Source organism: Salvia hispanica, chromosome 3 (genome assembly GCF_023119035.1).
Source record: "Salvia hispanica cultivar TCC Black 2014 chromosome 3, UniMelb_Shisp_WGS_1.0, whole genome shotgun sequence".
Taxonomy (NCBI): Eukaryota; Viridiplantae; Streptophyta; class Magnoliopsida; order Lamiales; family Lamiaceae; genus Salvia; species Salvia hispanica.
In genome coordinates this window covers 40,311,143-40,330,653 of record NC_062967.1, presented here as the reverse complement: position 1 = coordinate 40,330,653, position 19,511 = coordinate 40,311,143, and the positions used below count along the sequence as shown (strand labels likewise).

Sequence of the window (19,511 nt, the reverse complement as noted above, 5' to 3'; positions counted from 1 at the left end):
TAAGAAAGTTAGAAATTGATCACACTCTGCCCCTGTATGTTGCAAATATTTTTTTCAATTGTGAAAATGTTTATTTTCTTAACAAAATAGTAGTAGGAGTATTAGTTACCCCCTCCGTCGTCCCCTTCCATTGAAGTTTTATTTTGTCATTTCCGTCCCTTATTAATAGTCATGTTCACTTTTATCATAAATAATAAGAAATCATATATTCCACCAACCGATATATATTATGGGATCTATATTATACTAACTTTATTCAAACTATTTTTCTTTACATGAAAATTCGTGATCAAATCAAATAGGACTCTTATTAGAAAACGGAGGGAGTATATTTTAATTGTGATTTCTGATTTGATATTTATATGGAAAGAATTGTTAATATTGTTATGATTTTATTGTAAAGATAAATATATAAATAGAAAGAAAGATTGACGAGATCATGACGGTTGATGATATTATACTAAATTAATAAAATCATACTACTACTATTCTGCACTGTATATAAGATTCTGCAGATGCTATACATTGATGTCAAAACTTCCCTAACTCATTTCTTTTCTATACATGATGCTTACCATTTACAGCTGCTACTACGACTAGTACTACTATTACTACTCTGGTATATATTGCTGCAAACACTGCTTCAAGTTCTGGAAATTAACCGGCTTTGATACAAATGAATCCATACCATTAGCAAAACAATCATCAGCACTCTCTGATAATGCGTTTGCTGTCATCTGCAGAAGATCAATAGATTTTAGAGCATTTGATCGACGAACAAAATAACAGTACAAGAAAATCAAGTGCTTACTGCAATGATTGGTGTCCTCTTTCTTGGTATTTCCTGTTGAAATTTTGGGGAAGAATGTTGGGGTGGTAACTGCAGCTCGACTCCTGCTTTCACTGCATCGTCCCAACTACCTGTTTCCTCAAAAGATCGTATCAATCTTGTGGCTTGAAGTCCATCCATTACTGGCATGCATACATCCTGTGATATCAACAATTATTAATTAATCAAAATAAAAAGGACCAGAAAACCATGTTGCAGTTTTATACTTATTGCTCTAGTTTTAAGCATACCATTAGAATGAGATCGTAGTCTTTGCACTGAACTGCACGCACAGCTTCTGCTCCGTTATTGACAATATCTATGTTGTGTCCCAACTGCTTCATCATTGACTTGGCAACAATCACGTTGATCTTGTTATCTTCCACGAGAAGAATCTTCGGTTTGACCTCAGCCTTTTGACCTTCATTGTTCTTTCTGGAAGAACACTCGGAACTTCCCTCAGCTTGACATCTTTCTTGGGTAATGCTTGGCTGGGATATTTCACTACAGCAGTGTGTCTGTTCATTCATTTCAGCTGAATCTAAGTTATCCGAATTTAAGCTCCGGTTCGGTGAAACATTAACTTCCAAAGATGTGTCCATGGCAGCTAAATATGCATCTTCCTCTGAACTCATCTCCTGACATGTAATGCTACTAGAGGGTGACGAAGAATCCTCCAACAAACCATCGTAATTCTGAGTGGGATCAACGCCATAGGTGATTGGCGAGAGCTTTTGGATCCTTCCGGAACTTTGAGACGAAAGTAAAGAACCCAAAGTGCGCGGTTCAAACAGAAAACTTCCTGCATGTAAATCTTCATCATCTGAGACCTCTTGGTTATCCATATCCGAGAGCTCGTCTGAACTATCAGAGACTGCTGAAACTTTACAGGGTAGTATAAACATGAAAGTAGACCCTTTGTCTTCTACACTTGATACAGTTAGTTGACCACCCATGAGCTCAACCTATTCACAAAACAAAAATGTGTAAAAACAGTGATTTTGAAATAAACAAGTAGAAGCAGCAGAAAAGTAGATGAAAAATTCAGCTACCATCTAGAAAGCCTGTTAGTCTAGTCATTATGTCTAAGGAAGATCAACTTCTTGAGAAGGAGAAACTCGAATCAAAATTTTAAGGTGATGATAACTCACCAATTGTTTACAGATTGCAAGTCCTAATCCTGTCCCACCGTACTTTCTAGCAGTATCCGCTCCTGCTTGCGTGTATTTCTTGAACAGAGTGGGAATCGCATGTTCTGTCACATAAGGATCAACAGAGGCGATTATCATATTCAGTTCCCATCAAATGAGTTTGAAAATGGAAGCAAAAAATAGAACCATGAATTTGAGCACATACCTGGTATTCCGATCCCCGTGTCATAAACATCACACCGAATCCACACTACTGATTCTTGAGGATTAGAATGGCTAGCTTTTTCTTCTTCCGTTGGTGTCCCATCTCTCTCTTGATCATTGAGCATGTTTTTTAATTCATTTTTTACACCAATACCTTCTTCCTCATGACATCCATGACTGCCCCTCTGGCTTCGACTCACGGATGAGTCTTTTCTTGTGTTTGATGAATTAGAGGACTGATCTGCAGGAGCTTTCCAAGACTTTTGATTGCTTAAAATGTGCGGCTCTGGCACTACATAAAGCTTTATCCCAACCTTGCCCTCGCGAGTGAATTTGATGGCATTGCTGTTAAACATTAAAACACGGATATCTTTATACATAAATCAGCTTGTCTATGGTGTAATATAGTAGATTAATAATCACTAGTACAAATAAAGCATGCATAACTCAAAACTAAAAATCTAAATACTTTTGCATTGAGAGGATATGTAACATAAGGTCTCTGAGTCAGTAAGTCCATAAAAGTTTAGAAAGTGAGCTTTAGATTTAACTATATTTATTCTAGAAAAAACTTTTTCATATATGATTCAAGTATCATTATCAATATTGTTATAGCATAAACTGTGTGCATGTAATATGCATGTACGAGAAAGTCCTGTAAGCACCTGACCAAGTTTGTTAGAATCTGGCGAATCCTTAGAACATCTCCGATCACCTGAAAAATAGGCAGTTTCCATTAATATAATCCAGTCTACAAATTAAACCATTCGCTCTTGAATACCGTTAGGATCAATATCATTTACCTCCACAGGAACATCATCTGCTACATTTCCTTCTAAGGTTAGTAATTTCTGTAGTGATGCAGCTGCTGTCTGCAACACATGTTTAACTACCTCTCTTGGTCTAAATTTTGCAGCTTCCAGTTTCATAGCTCCTAAAAAACAAAGTGGTGAGATTCTAATTTTAGTTCCATATATTAATTTAGACGATGGAACAAAGATGAATTTATGAGAAAAGATATAAACTCCCACCTGACTCAACCTTAGAAAGATCAAGGATGTCATTGATTATTCGAAGAACTAAATCACCAGAAGACATCATCACGTTCACCTGCTGTCTCTGCTCTTTGTCGAGCTTAGTATTGGAAAGAATCTCAGCCATGCTTACGACTCCGGATAGAGGAGATCTTATCTCATGAGACATGGTAGCCAACATTTCTTTCGCTCGCATTGATTCCTCTGCAAGAATGTTACCAAGAGAAAATTAGTTAGCACTATATCTACAGCCGGTTCTTGAAATCACAGCCAAAATTTGGTTACCTGTGATATGAATTGTTTTGTTGAGCTCCGTCTCCTTAGCTTTTTGTACAGCCATCTCTTCTCTAATCTTTGCCATCTTTTCTCTTTTTCGCACCTGAAATACATCAAGAAAGATAAATTAACAGAACAAAAAGTTATTGGAATTATAGATAAATAAACAAGTTATGGGAAGGAAAAGGGTAAAGAATGGAACTGACCTGATCAGTCACTTCCATTCCCATATAATTTACACCAATTGTCTCTCCAGCCTTGCTGAAAACCGGTTCTACGTAGATTAAGAAGGTTTTTGATCCAAACAGCTCAGTTTCAAATGTTATTTCTCTCTTTGCAGGTAATCCTCTTTCCAGCACTTCTTGTTTAAAGTCTTGGGATTCCTTTACACCAGAGCCGGTGAAGATCTCAACATCTGTTTTGCCTATGATATCCTGTAAAATTAGTTACTCTGAGGAATCATTCTAGCAGTTGATTCAGGAAAATATGCAACACCACATAAAAATTTTAGACCAAAAGATGAACTTTGATTCTCAGCAGTCGAAGTTATGGAATTCTTGAAGTTAAAACAGTCAGTTCAAGAGACTGTAAGATATTGCCAATTTACCTCCTCGTTCAAACTCGGAAAATGGTTAAAGATGAACCGGTAGCGCAGATCTTTATCCTGGAAAATGTGGAGCACTTGGTCAGTCACTATGAGAAAACCATTAGTTGCTAATGTAAAATCAGAAGTTTGTAAATACATGATAAATGAATTCCTAGCACTAGATACGTTAACTTACAAAGTTTATGGTGCTTACTCAATGATGAAGTAAGGAAATAAAACAAATAGAAAATATGAGGATAATATACCTGATGGCCTATGACAACTGGAGCATTCTGCAAGACGAAATGCAAGAAATTATCTGCTCTATTCAAAACCTGTGACAGTTCCTCAACGGGGGTCGACTGCTTTTCCAGTTTCTCAATACTCTCCTGCAATTTCCCCATCAACACTTGCTCTCGTCTAATGCTAGCCTCTAGGAGTTTCTCTAGATTCATAGCATGTTGCTTCCAGTAAACCACACTGTCATATTCAGCATCTACACTTATTTTCTCATCTTGGAAGACAGTGTCACGCTTCCTCCTCGGAGCATCTTGATACAAGTACTTGAGATTCTCATCAAGAATGGAGATGGGACGCTTGTTTCCACCATACCCATCTCTTTCAAACCGATGTTCCTCCAATATCTCCAACTTCTTGAGCTCAGCTTGTCGCTGCTGCCTGCTGAGGGTGTCAAGCTCTTCCCTCAGGAGGCGCACAGCGTTCTCCTGCTTGTATTCCCAATTCCTCACCAAATTAGCCAGCTGCCAGTTCCCCTTTTCAGTGTAGCTAGCGAGTTCCATGAGATGCTTGAAATCAACTATGTCAGGCTCCCTCTTGATGGTCACCTCCTCCAGCATGTCTTTATCCACTCCTGGCCTCTCCACATTGAACTGCCTCCCGGCTTCATTCATGTCCTCCGGCCACATCGAAGAGAGGACTATGTCCATCTCTTCTGACTCGCCGGTCTCAATAGCGCAACCCATAGTTTCTTCTACCATTTAAGATTACAAAATTTCCAAACCAAGATAGGCAAAGGCATCAGTGCCTAAGTTAGGCCACTAATGCAATATGAGCTTATGTCTGAAACGTTATCGTCGGTTTGAGATGGATCAGAGTGAAGTCTGTGTTGATTGTGAGATTCTGCAATATAGCATCAATTACAACTATAACCTGAAAAAGAAACACAGAGAGGAAGGGTATTAAACAAGCAGTTTATGATCTGTAAAGCGCAAAAGTAACAGTATATTCTACTAATGAACAACTAATTTTGCACTATTGAATTTGAGGTATAAGTGCCTGGAAACATACACAGCCAATATATTTTTGTTTGATTTTTGTGATTGTTGTTCATCAAACTTTGTAATTATGTCGAACAACAATACTCATGGATTTGATCCTCAACTAAACATTTTGGGGACCAGAGTTGCAATTCAATTTCATTAATCCACTGTATTTAATCAAACAAAGTTCCACCCAATTGCAGTTGAAATTTTCGAAAACAAGCAGAAGCAGAGGAGTAGACAAGCATTGACTGACTCGACGATGATGATGAAGAACATGCAGTTACAACTTAACAATCAAAATTATGATAAAAATTCACGGATAAAAATCAAATAGCTGAATAAAGCTGACCTTTATGAATAAAATCTGACGGTCTGATAGAAGAATAAAATTGGTTCACTGTAGATCTGGAAGAGTCTCTTGGAAGAGCAAAAAAAGCCAAAGTTGTGCGCGAATAGAAAATGCAGAGAGAGAACTGCATCTGCATGTGGTGTTGGGTGTTGGAAATAAGAAAACACAAGAATCAAAGCATGATTGTTGGTATACAATGTGTGTGCGGAAAATGAAATCAAGACGAAGCCATGTGATTGTGATGTGAGGGTTTATTAATGGATTGAAAAATGGTTGATTTGGTTTCTCTTATAGCAGCGGCGATGAGCAATTTTTTTATGAGAAATAAACTGTTTGCTTGTTTGTTTCTCTCTCCCCTTTCCCCTACTGCGGAGAGAGTGTGTTGCATGGAGATTGTAAAGAGAGAAGTGTGTGTGCCGTGTGTGTGAGAGAGGTGGCGTTTTGTCGACGGCGCAAAATTTGTAGTATCAATTTTAGAAGAAATATTGTTAATTAAATCACAATTTTTAGATGCTTTCTAATTTATCCCACAAGTTAGCTAATTGAATCATTGCTTATAACACTTCCGTAATTGTCTCATAACTTTCAATTTTCGGTGATTCCGTGGTGACGTGGACGCCTATGTTTTCCTACGTGGCGTCATTTATTTAAAACACCGTCATCTCAACACCCTCAAAACGTCTTAAGGATCACTTATAACATCTCCTACTATGTACCCACAAACATGATAAGTGATTGTGGAGTCCATCACTCATGTTTGTGTGCGTATAGCAGGAGATGTAGTAGGAGATCTTATAGGTGATCCTTACTGAAACGATGTCGTTCCATTTCATCATTTTCAGATTTAGGGTTTTTTCCAAAAGAAAAACGTTCTTGATTGGATCATCCTTCGTTTTTTTAATTCTGTAATACCACATCAAAATGTCATGTCATTAAATAATGTCACATTCAATTATTATATTCCATCATTTTTTTCATTCTCTAATACTACATCACAACGTCATGTTATTAAATATAATGTCACTCGTAGATAATTTTAAGTTATTAGACAATTGTAACAGAGTTATAAGTTTTGATTTAATTATCTAACTTTGTAAGTCGCGGGACAATCAAAAGTCAAACAAATTGCAATTTTATTGACAATTTTTCCATTTTCAAAATACGGTGGAATCACGCTTTTCGTGTTATAAATAATTATAAAAAAAATAGAACTCTGACAATTAATTATAGATATTATTAAACGGATACATTTAAATCCATTAAATTATATACCGATATACGTAACATTTAGCTCACGGTTGTATATATTATGGGTGGATTTTTTTTATAACACCAAGTGCTTGTCATAATTATTGAGTGACCTTGTCATCTATTTTTCTATAAAGTTTAGATTATTTGTGAATGGCCATCGAAATAAAATAGGGTGTGGTCACGGTACAAGTTGTTTCAAAATACTAATATAGTAGTTCATCTGCTCATGCATATAAATATACTAATTTTAATTTTAAATATATGAACAACATTATAAAAAACTTAAAAGTCGGTCACTTGGTCGGGGAATCGTCTTTGTATAAAATACTACTAATACCCAAAAATGTCTAATTTTATTTAATTGCGTTTTATAATGATTGGTAATCTGAACCTGAGCTGAGCAATTATTTGTAGTTTCAGTTTATAATTTATATTTAGTTCTCCATTCTTCTAATAAAATATATTTACTGATTACTTTTTGAAAGATTACTGTAATACATTTACTGATTATTCTTAAGAACTTATTTGAAAAATTAAATAAAAATAACCAATATTAAATGAAAATATATGCTCTATAACATGCCTGAAAAGGCAGTCAAAGAACATTCGTAGTTATCTTAATAAGAACAAAGGAATAATAATTATATTTCCTGACACCAATTATATACTGTATTAATTTGTCAACTAATCATTGGTAATTCACAATATTATAAGCTATAGTATGTATCAACCGACCAAACTAAAAAAGTGTGTAAGTAGATGTAAGTAACAAGTTTCATTGATGTGATAAAGCTATTAATATACTGTTCAATTTACGCGATTATTGGACATGGATGTGATTTTAAACTTCGTGATTCGTCCTTCATATTTTAAACTTTATAGAATAAATCTTAAAATATCGTGGTTTAAGAAGAAATTAGTCCTTAATAAATGACATATTTTAGACTTTATAGAATAAATCACAAAATATAGTGGTTTAAGTAAAATTACATCATTTACATCGTCAGACGTTTTTGCCCTAGGCTTTTCTGTCCTTCAATTTCAACGTAACTAGTGAGAAAAAAAATTAAAGCTTTGTGAATTTTCATTTTAGTTTTAAAAATTATGATAAATAAGAAGAAGAATTGACCCAATTAAGGGCAGTTACCCATATTTTTTAATGCAATAATTTATTTTGTAAAAGAGAATCTAAAGGCCCAATCATTGGGTTAGATATTATTAATATACTAGTTCAATCCACCAAAATTTGTCTCACTTTGATCCGGCATGGGTTTTAAGTAATGTAATGGAAAGTGAGTTGAAAAAGTTAGTGAAGTGTGGGTCCTACTTTTATATATTAGTTTTATAATAAAATGTGAGTAGGAATGAATGAGTTGAAAAAGTTAGTGAAGTGTGGGTCCTACTTTTATATATTAGTTTTATAATAAAATGTGAGTAGGAATGAATTAGTGGAATATAAGGTCCACTACCAAAAATGGTAAAAGTGAAATTGGACAAATTTTGGGGGACGGACAAAAATGGAAAAATGGGACAAATTTTGGTGGACAGAGGTAGTAATAGATTGAAGATATATGATGTACGCAATATTGTTAGTAGTACTATGATAGGGTCCTCGATCTAGCAAATCTCGCCGAAGATCATCTCCAATATTTTAGCGTATCTTTTATTTTAGTGAGTTATCTTTATTTATTTTCTATATATTTTTGTAATCTTTTATTTTAATTATGTTTCTTGATTAGCAAGACATATGTTAGGGTTTAGAATTCTAACATATTTTAATTCATTGAGAAATGTGAAATAAACTTCTATTCTCATTCTTGTTTCAAAAACCCTAGAACTTCAACTAGGGAATTATCACTTTTGCTACGTTAAATCTTCGCGTGCTCTCCATGAAAGCACCAATTGATAGGGGTTAAGTTCCCTATCGAGAGGGTTGTAGAGTACGCGAAGATTGAACGGAGCAAAATAGATAATTCCCTAGTTAAAGTTCTAGGGTTTTTGGAACAAGAATGAGAATAGAAGTTTATTTCATATTTCTCAATGAATTAAAATACGATAGAATTTTATTATATAGAATTCTAAACCCTAATTATCGAGCGATGGATCACAACAACGAGTCCAAATTTCTAGCCGACGAGTGGCTTTCGTGACCTCCCACAAGCACTGTCGGTGGATCCTCGGATGGGGCGAGATGGGCCCGGGATTTAACATCCCTTGGAATCGATGATGGAGATGATGGCTGGTGCGCCGGGGTATGCCTGGTGGGATGGTCGGAGGGTATGCCGTGGGGATGACCTTGGCGTCAGGGGAGCGGCGGTCGCCGGCGCCGAGGGATGGGGGTATGCCCTAGATGCGCTGGCCGGATGATGCCGCAGCCAGTGATGGGGATGATGTGGCAGGGCGGGGGCTAGCGGGGGGTGCAGCATGGTATGTATCCCGGGGATTGCGTGGGGATTGCGTAAGGGTGTGGTCACCGGAGGGACTCGGTATATCGGGCCATCTCTTGATTTTTTGACGGCTTCGTCTCACACGCTCGACCCCGGTGGAGACGCAGTTCACTGGCGATGACCTTTTGTCATTGCATGACATGGGGATCGATCTCGATGATCCGGATACTCCCGGTCCCGGCGAGGCGGGCGCGCCCGAAGAAGACGAGGGGGGAGCGCGGGCGGCCGGCGAGTCATCGCAGCCCCGTCGCTGACCACACCCCGACCCGGAGAGGAAGTGGACGGAGAGGCCGAGTACGTTGGGGTGGCCGTGGGGGTGGTTGGAGGTGGGTGTGACGACCAGCAGCTGCGAACAACCAGCTGGTGCGTCAACACGTGGGCGAAGATCAGAGCTAGCACATAGGGAGGCACTTGCCCACGGGGAATGACTTCGCAACGAGGAGGTCCGGAAGGGGTGGGAAGCGCACCAGGGCCGCGGTGGGCCGTTTTGCGAACTTGGACGCCAACGCCCTCCGTCGGCTCAAGAGTGGGCAGACCGAGGAGGACGCTCTCGGAGGATAGCCGCGAGCCGGCTTCCCCGTGGAGGGGGCGTATAAGGAGTTCACCTTCGGGAGTGCTTCTTGTTCGCCGAAGGACTCCGAGAAGTTTCGGCGGGGCGACGCCGGGTGGCCGAAGAAGCAGAGCCGAGCGAACTATAGCGGCGACTACGGCGGCAGCAGCAGCCGCCTCCGCCCTCCCACCCGCCCCACTCGAGTACACTCTCCATTCGCGTAACCATACGCGGGATCAGATGTACAAGGTCTTACAGAGAGTGGAGGGCCGCCACAGACCCCACGGAGAAGATGTTTCTTCAGGAGATGCTCGAGAGCATGCGTGCCGATTTAGCCGCCGCGAGGGCACGGCTTGCGGGTTCCGACGTGGGCTCGATACCACGGGTGGCGGCAGCGGCAGCGGGGCGGCGACGACGACGGAGACGGCGACGAGGAGTAGAGAGCGGCGGGGCCCGTGTGTTGAAGCCCCTTTTTTTTAGTAAAAAATCATGTATTTTTTTTTTTAAAATATTTGTACTTTTTTTTTTTTTAATGGAATGGATTATTTTTCCCGTATATGTGTCGTAAATATAATTCCGTATTTTAATTCCGTAAATGTAGTGTATTTTGAATTATTTTTATTGCGGCCGGCCTATGGCTGGCCTAAATCTGATGTGCGCAGGGTTTTTTTGAGTGTTGCTTGACGTGGCAGGGGAGAGAATGGTCGGCCTATGGCTGGCCTATTTGCCATTGCGGATGCTCTAACATATGTATCGAGGACCCTTTCATACTACTCCCTCCGTCCCACAAAGATTGTCCCATTTTTTTATTTCGGTCTGTCCCACAAAGTTTGTCCCATTTCACTTTTTACCATTTTTGATAGTGGACCCCATATTCCACTAACTCATTTCTACTCACATTTTATTATAAAACTAATATATAAAAGTAGGACTCACGTTCCACTAACTTTTTCAACTCACTTTCCATTACATTTTTTAAAACTCGTGTCCGGTCAAAGTGGGACAATCTTTGTGGGACGGAGGGAGTACTATTTTAATGCATATTTTAATGCGTTGTAAGTCTCCAATTGAGAAATTAAGCTGTCTAATTATGCCAATTAAAACTTAATTAATTAGCTAATCCTAAGTGCTTGGCATTTGAGATTAGTTTTTAACATAAAAAAGAATCTGGCATTAATTAGTGTCATTTATAAGCAACAAAAAGGAGAATATTAATCTATTAAGCTGTGAGGACTTTTCAGGTTATATAAACAGTTGATCTCTACAGATGCAAATTACTCATCATTGAGACTATCACAGTTTGTTATATACATATTTTTTAATTCCTTTTAAACTCTTTCGAATTAGTAGCATGTGGAGTGTTATATTGCTAACTTATAATTTAATTGCTAACTTCAATTAAATAATAGTCATTAGATATTCAAATTAAGGGCTTAGATCATTAATCCCTAAATGTCAATACGATCAACGAAAAAGGTCAATAAGGTCATATGATTAATTCCAAAAAATATCAATAGGGGTCTTAATGTCAATTAACTACATGTTTATTTATAACTAACTTTTAAAAGAAATCTCAAAACTCTAAATTCATATAACATATATCAAATTAAAGATAGTTTCATAAGGATTCCAACGATATCCTACATGCATATATTCCGACGTCAAAATTTTAAAAAAAATTCAAAAATTTTCGTACAAGCAGAAATGTCAACATACTATATAAAATATGTCAATATAATACATATAGAATGTCAATATAAGCAATGGGTTAATATTCTTAAAGCATTGTGTTGACATTCTCAAAGCATTGTGTTGATATTTTCGAAACACTATATTGACATTTTTATCCAAAATCCTAATTTGGATTTTTTTATCTTTTTTGATTTTATTAATAAAAACGAAAATTACATGTGGCAAATTGTAGACCACACGTTTTCTAAAATCCTATGACCTTAAATTAGTTGTAGTTAGCAATTAAATGATGAGTTAGCAATTGATTACTCCCATCAGTAGTATTATATTCTTTTCTTCTCATTTTTCTCTTAAATAATAGTAGTACTAATAACTTTTACCCCTTTGAAACATATGCCAAACCTGTGAATTCATTTCCCGTCATACCATATGATCTCCTGATAATTTTAAATACTCAAATTTTAAACCCCTTAATTCTAAATATTATAATTTTGTGGAGGAGCTATCTGTTAAAATAAAATGGGCAAATTGCTATTTCAAAAAAGGTGTAGCCATACAAACAAATCGTAATTAGAGTTAAATGGGCCCTTAATAGTCCAAAGCCAAAACACAAACCATGAAACCCGGAATAAATCTTATTTAATGATGTCATTTGTTTCTTTGTTTGTCTTTTTTGGCCAAGACATATTGTTAATGATGGGAAAATGGACATGTCACATAGTTAATAAATTAATAAGACAAAAATTGTTAGGGATGGAAAGTCTATGTATGAACAACATAAACTAGAGAATTGTATAAATCATTGAGAAACTATGTCGCATCCACACTTAATATGAAAATCATAGTATATCCAATAATGAGCACCAATTTTATTATCAGATATGAATTGTGAAACATACTATTCAGTATTTATTTTTCGGGTATCCATATATACTAATCAGAAATTAATGTAAGAATGGAATATAATAATACTATAGAAAAATATTAAATAATTACAATGAGGTAGATTATAGTGGACAACACCACTCCGGAATTTGTTACGAGGCCCCACCAAAGCCTAGTCCCATTTGGATTTGCAATCTAATTAATCAATTAATTAGCAATGGAACACGAATCAATATTGTACCACCAACTCATGTAATTCTGAATTATCCCAATCCAAATCATGATCAAATTAAAAAAAGAAAAAAGAGTTACAACTATGTAGCTACAAAAGTTGTTTAACAGTAAAGCGCACTTGATCATAATCACAATGCAACAAAAGAAATTCAGTTACCCATGCAATGTTGTAATGATGAGTAAACCATAACTGGTTATATACTCCCTATATCCCAGACATAATATTTTGAATATGATATATGATGCCCTAATTTAGGGATAGATTTGATTTGGCTGGTTTGCCCTTTTGCGCAGCATCCTCATGAATATCATAAATTTTGCTTATTAATTTCTCCATCTGCGATATGGAGTAATTATGTGATACACGTTGTATCTTTAATTAATTTCTTTATCATCTAAACTGAATTTCATCACATAATTCTATAATTAAAGATATGTAGAAAATTATCGAAAGAATATCTTAAGATTTCGAATAATGTAAATGGAATTTAAGTTATAGGCACGTGATGCCAGAATCACCTATAAAATCTAGTAAATAATTTTTTTTATTATTAGAATTTCTGAAAATATTTACACAGCAGTGACATACTACTCCTACTAGAATTTGTTTCCGAGAGTATTTCTAAAATTAAGTTTTATAATTATCTTGATCTCGATAGCGTTTATGAAGATTAATCTGTGTTGGAGAAACTATATAAATAAAGTTCAATCAAGCACTACCCTTCACTAATTTTAGTCCATACTCCATATCATCAACTTCTCTTCAAAGGCTTCTCGTCAAAATTTTGGACGTATAAGGTATTCATCCTCTTTTTCTTTCCCCTTCAAATTGATGTAAATTTTATGTGATAATTATGATGGATGATGTTAAATTCATATCCTCAATATTTATATTAAATCATGACCACTCTACGTAAATATGTTCAATAATATTAATGTCAATGTCAAGTACGACTATACGAGTCATTCTTCATAAGATTTAATATTAATGTCAATATTAAGTACGACTGTACGAATCATTCTTCAAGACAGAATTCTAGAAATACTTGAATTAAGACATAGTAACAAATAATATAACATACTAATCTGCTAAAAATTTTCTATTCGAGTCAGTAAAACTGCACACTCATATTTTTTTTAATTTTTAAGACCATGTTCAAAATAATTCATAGAAAATACTTGTCTAAAATATATGAATATTAAGATTAATATCCTAATAAATTATTATGAAGTATACATAATAGGGGCCATTTGGCAAATTTTGTAAAAATCAAATCAAATCAAATCTCAGCCATGGATCCTTAAATTGGATGGTTGTGATCATAATATCCGAGCTACATTATTACACTAAAAGTGTTACATTATTAACTGGAATTATTAGACCGCACAATCTATATTATTAGACTAAAGCACATTACATTATTAGTCGGACTATGTTATTAGACTACACAATCTACATTATTAGATGACACGTGACATTAATATAACGATTACATCACTATATCCAATGACTGAGATTTACTTTGATTTTTAATAAAATTTAACTGATGAATCTCCCGTACATAATATTCAAGAAAGTAAAAAAGTAGTAATGAGAAAACAACAAGGTTTTTAGTCAACCCAACAATTTCTGAAATTGGTCGTAAAATTCACGATCGTTTACAAAGTCATCGTCAGCACCGTTCGTCAGAAACCTAAAATCTGAGCTAATTACTAATTAAGGTTTTGTTATAATTCTATAATTAAAAGTTTTGTATCAGAGAATAAAGAAATGTTACGTTAACTCAATTGAATTTTTCCCCCTTTCCTCCCCACAGAAACCCTAAATCCCAGTAATTGAATTAATGATATCTACAATCAGATCAGTTCATCCTGAGGAAATTGCATATTGTAAATGCATGTCGCGGCGGATCTTAACTGGTTCCTGCAATTCATAGTGTTGGCGTCAGTTGGCATATTCGGCCTGCTGTATTTGGTGCGGAACACGGCCTCCAAATACTTCGTGGTGGACTCCAGCTTCGATTCCTCCGCCGCCGATTATTCGTCCTTGGATCGCCGGAAGAGGGACACTATGGCCGGCGGCGCTGCCGAAGGCTTTGATTCCTGCGTCGTGTGCGGAAATCTCACCAAGAAACAGTGCGCCGGCTGCAAGATGGTCAAGTACTGGTAATTACATGTTAAATTGTGCTTTTAATTGCTTCATTTTGTGTTTAACAGTGAATTGCCTTAATTTATGCATGGAAGCTCAAAGGTTTACAAACCTTCAAACAAAGTATTCGACCACCTCATTTTCTGATTGCTAACTTACATATTATAGTATTTACCTCCTTGAATATGAATTTCTTATATCATTCTTTTTTCAGATACTTTTCCCATATGAGGAATTTCTAAAATTTTTCAATTGGGACAAACCAGGCTATCCTCCTTGTGGACTTATAAACTGTGGAAACAGGTATTGTAGTATCTTGTTCTACATCTTACGTTTATATTTAAAATGTCAAATACCAATACTTGTCGTCACACTTGCTTTTATGCAGTTGCTTTGCTAATGTGGTTCTTCAGTGTCTTGCATACACCCGACCCCTTGTTGCCTACTTGTTGGAGAAAGGCCACCGTAGAGAATGTAATTACCTCGATCTAATCTATATATTTATCATATTCTATGTGAACGCAGGAATGCTTTATTTCATTTTTTTCTTTGTTTTTATTGGTGGATGATTGGTGTTATCCAGGTCAAAGGGATGATTGGTGTTTTCTTTGTGAATTTCAATTGCACATGGAAAGGGCTAGTCGAAGTGTTAATCCATTTTCTCCAATGAACATTCTTTCAAGGTTGCCTAACATAGGTGGTAATCTTGGATATGGGAAACAGGAGGATGCACATGAGTTTATGAGGTCTTTATAACTTGTCCCACATGTGGTTGATATTCAGGAGGTTTTTCATTTTGAATAAATCATTTGTCTGGTGTCTAAAAATGATATTCAGCATCACTTTATGCAGTATCATAGGACTTTCAATAGTGGCAAGTTCATTTATACGTGTGTTGTCGGTCCTATACATTTGTCCATGTTTTAACTTTTGCCACATAAGTTAAAATGGGAGTAATGGTGTCAGTATTATGTCTGAGCTCTACTCCACGTTTGTTCCTTCTTGTGCAGAGTGGAAGATTTGGGAAACTTAATAAGAGGGTGACTTTCCCAGAGACATTGGATCTTAGCCCGTACATGAGTGAATTGGAATATGGAAATGATACTTACAAGCTGTATGCTGTTATTGTCCATGTGGACATGCTGAATGCATCTTATTTTGGCCATTACATATGTTATATTAAGGATTTCTGTGGAAGCTGGTACAGAATTGATGATTGCAGGGTAATGGTTTCTGATCTTCCTGCTAGACTATGTCATTGTTCATTTAGCTTGTCAGATAATCAGATGATCGAACTTGCACATTGGTCTTCTTATTTAGGTTGCTAGCGTAGATTTGGATGAGGTGCTTTCACAGGGAGCCTATATGCTCTTGTACAGCAGGTATTTCTATCATTTTACAGGGTTAACAAAGATTAACAAAAGGTTTTGAATAAGATGAGAAGCAAGATGATGTATAAGACAGTTCATCTAATAAATATTCTCCTCAAGTTTCTTGGTAGTAGTTATGGGTTTAGATTGTTTGTTTCTAAAGACTCTAAATGTGAAGTCCTTGTGAAGTGAATATATATCTGTGTATATGCTGTTTAAATGCCTCCAAATGGGTTGCTTGAAATCTCCAAGCAGAGCCCCGGGCAACTGCTAACACCACCCTAGCAGTTATGCTGTCCTCAGGGTCCTGCCTCAGAAAGGACTTAAAATAATTGGTTTGGGCTCTGCTTCTGCATGCTTGTTAGTGCTTGATATAATTTGAATAGCATCTTAATTGATGTGCGATTATATCATGCTTGCATCATGTTTGCTTCCCTCTGAATTATTGACAAAAGAAGAAAATGAGAAAGTGAAAATAACTGAAGTGAACTCTTCCATGAAACAACATGCTGAGTCCTCAACTGATGCAGTATGCACTGACAGTTCTCTTGATTTAGAGCAACCATCTACTAATGGTTCGGGATATAAGGTCAATGGTGAGGAAGAATTGTCGTTAACTACAGTGGCGAAAGATGCAAAAGGAGATACAAAAATGGCATCTCCTGACTTAAGTTTGCCTATTGTTAGCGATGCTGAACTTCACAACAAAGACGGATTGCCCACCACACAAATAGAAGTTCCTTCCACCAGAAATCATGATGACTTGCCAGATCAAACTAGCACTTCATTGATTGATGCTTCGTCTACAGAATCAGACACCAAGAGTTACGAGGCATCCTCATCTACTTCTGATGTTCAAGCAAGTTGTGGGAATGAAATCAGTAGTGATTTAGGCTCATCCACAAAGTTGACCGAAGCGTCCACTGCAGTTGGGAACTGTAAAGATGATGTAGACAGCAGAACTTGTAGTGTCCCAGCCATGGATACCACCAGTAAGATCCCAGATAAAGAGAACTCTGCTAATTCAACATCAAATGATGGAAATATTGGGCCTGATAATGGCTCATCGTCCTTTGGTGATAATAAAAAGTCTATGAAGAAAGCAGATGGCAGAAGTTCCACAGAAAAGTGTAAGCCACTCTTCCGCCCTGGTTTTTTTGGAAAACCGCCACTAAAGAAGCTGAATAATTATACAAAAGAAGCTGCGCATGAAAATGGTGGCTGGTCGAAAGAAAAGATTCACATAACACATGAGAATGGAGATGTTTCTACAGAATCTGATATGCATAGGGGCCTTGTAAATGGAGTTGATGTGTCGAGAAGATTCAAACCTCAAAGTCTTAGAAATAACGTTGATTATGTGCTGGTAAGAGCAAAATTCTTTTCCCTTGTCTTTGCTGTTTATAGCATTCGATTATCCCATCCCCATAACTGGATGCGCTGGGAATATATATCCTTGGTTTCAATATTTACAGGAATCTTGGATACTCTTCTTGTCTCTCCTTCAATCTCTTTCTCTGACTTCAATCTAAATTATTTTTCATCATTTGCTAACTTTGACTGGAAATCTGAGCATTTATGTTTAAAGATGAAATATACTAATAGCAATCATGGTTTAAAATAGTGTTATTATTTTAACACATAATATGGAATAGACTCATATCCTTCAAAAGTAGGAACGTTACAACTAATTTAGTGGAGAAAAAACCCATTAAAATAGCTTTGTGTAGGAGTTGAAGAAATCCCTTCACTTATTATTGAATGCACATTCTGGCTTGGCAGTATAAGGTTGAGCACAGTAGTCATAAGTCATGTACAATCTTCTATACTGCTGCATTTTTTGTAACTGCCCCTGTCCAAACTGCCAATAGTTTAATCTGTTGCAGCGGGCCCCGAGGCTGGCTGGGCAAGCCTTGAACCCAAAATCTTGAAAACGAGCAATAAATGGAGCTTGGCTCCAATCCACAGTTCCTGACCAATCTGCATTCCATACACTTGCTTCAACATGCATCGGCTTCGATGGATAGTCTATTCCGCGTGCATTGTTGTTGTTGAACACCCTTATCGGGATATAATCCACCAAGAATCTGCAATATTATTTGTTACATGTACATACGGTCAAGTATCAAAAACTTGTATACATTCAGATTGACAGACGGATACGTACACTATCTGGCGAGAGTTCCATAGAATTTCATAAGTGTGGAAATCTTGTGAAGGATTGAACCAAAGATTGAAGCTTTGCTCTCTGTTGCCACGATCATTGTTATACACATTGGTTTGGACCGTGCCGTTGGTGCCCAGAAACTCGAAGTCGAGTTCATAGTGATTTCCCGGGTCCTGGTTGTTGTCTGGTGCGGAAGTTAACTGCCAATAACCAAGAAAACGTTAAAACTAGTTCAATTATCAAGAAAACACTAGTTAAAAAGTGAATTAGTACAATTCTTACATAGAAGCTTGTAACTATTCCTCCTGTTTTCTTCTCTGGTATCTTCATCCTTATGTGAAACAACCCTGACCCATAGTCCAATTTTGACCTAAATCCAGCTCCTATACATACACACACTCAAACATTATATTCATGATTTTATTTTACAAGAGTGAGTGAGAGAGAGAGAGAGAAAGAGACCATAGGACTTATCCATCAAGAGTTGAACTTCAGTTCCTTGAGGATTAACAGAGAAATGATTGGATCCCCATAAATAGTTATAGAAATTATGAAAATTATTTTGTGCAAGAATTTCTTGCATTGACAAAAAGGATACAAAAACTAGCATAACCAAAATGCGAATAGCCATGGAAGAGTTGTTGATCAATGAGCAAGAATGATTACTATTACTATTACTTCTTTGATATAATTCATGAATGGTTATTCCTCTATATATAGGGATGATTTTTCAACATTTCATGCACGTATAGTTTATACACATGCAATACAATTATGGCATGATTAGCCAAATCTTGAGATATTACACTTTTTTTTGGAAATGATTAGGGAGAAAAGGTGAGAATAATTAATTGTGGTACATATATGGTAAATTCAGTTAACAAAATATTTACACGCAATAGTATTTTCTGTTAAACATGGACAAAGTGAGAATAGTTTGATTCTGAGTATCAATTATGTGCGGCAATTAGCACTATCATAAATCATGCTTATTTATTGAGTTGCTAAAAAAAGATGGGACAGTTAACAAAACAACCTCGGACTTGTGACAAAT

General features: G+C 36.5%; 2 protein-coding genes and 1 pseudogene across 2 annotated transcripts; 1 reads left to right on the top strand and 2 right to left on the bottom strand.

Moving 5' to 3' along the window:
* Positions 1-517: 517 nt before the first annotated feature.
* Positions 518-5,996, bottom strand: LOC125217068 (histidine kinase 5-like). Its single transcript, XM_048118892.1, has 13 exons — positions 5,713-5,996; positions 4,347-5,250; positions 4,102-4,158; positions 3,701-3,928; positions 3,504-3,597; positions 3,216-3,422; positions 2,988-3,118; positions 2,850-2,899; positions 2,186-2,529; positions 1,981-2,084; positions 1,081-1,794; positions 812-988; positions 518-737 (listed from the first exon to the last, which is right to left on the bottom strand). The coding sequence occupies exons 2-13, from the start codon at positions 5,076-5,078 to the stop codon at positions 612-614; spliced, it is 2,964 nt and encodes a 987-aa protein (XP_047974849.1). The 5' UTR covers positions 5,079-5,250; positions 5,713-5,996; the 3' UTR covers positions 518-611.
* An 8,538-nt stretch (positions 5,997-14,534) lies between these two features.
* LOC125210163 lies at positions 14,535-17,721 on the top strand (annotated as a pseudogene).
* Positions 17,722-17,971: 250 nt separating this feature from the next.
* On the bottom strand, positions 17,972-19,088 carry LOC125210162 (xyloglucan endotransglucosylase/hydrolase protein 3-like). Its single transcript, XM_048109738.1, has 4 exons — positions 18,920-19,088; positions 18,740-18,840; positions 18,458-18,657; positions 17,972-18,377 (listed from the first exon to the last, which is right to left on the bottom strand). Exons 1-4 carry the CDS (start codon positions 19,086-19,088, stop codon positions 18,038-18,040), a joined length of 810 nt encoding a protein of 269 aa, XP_047965695.1. The 3' UTR covers positions 17,972-18,037.
* Between the last annotated feature and the right edge of the window lie 423 nt (positions 19,089-19,511).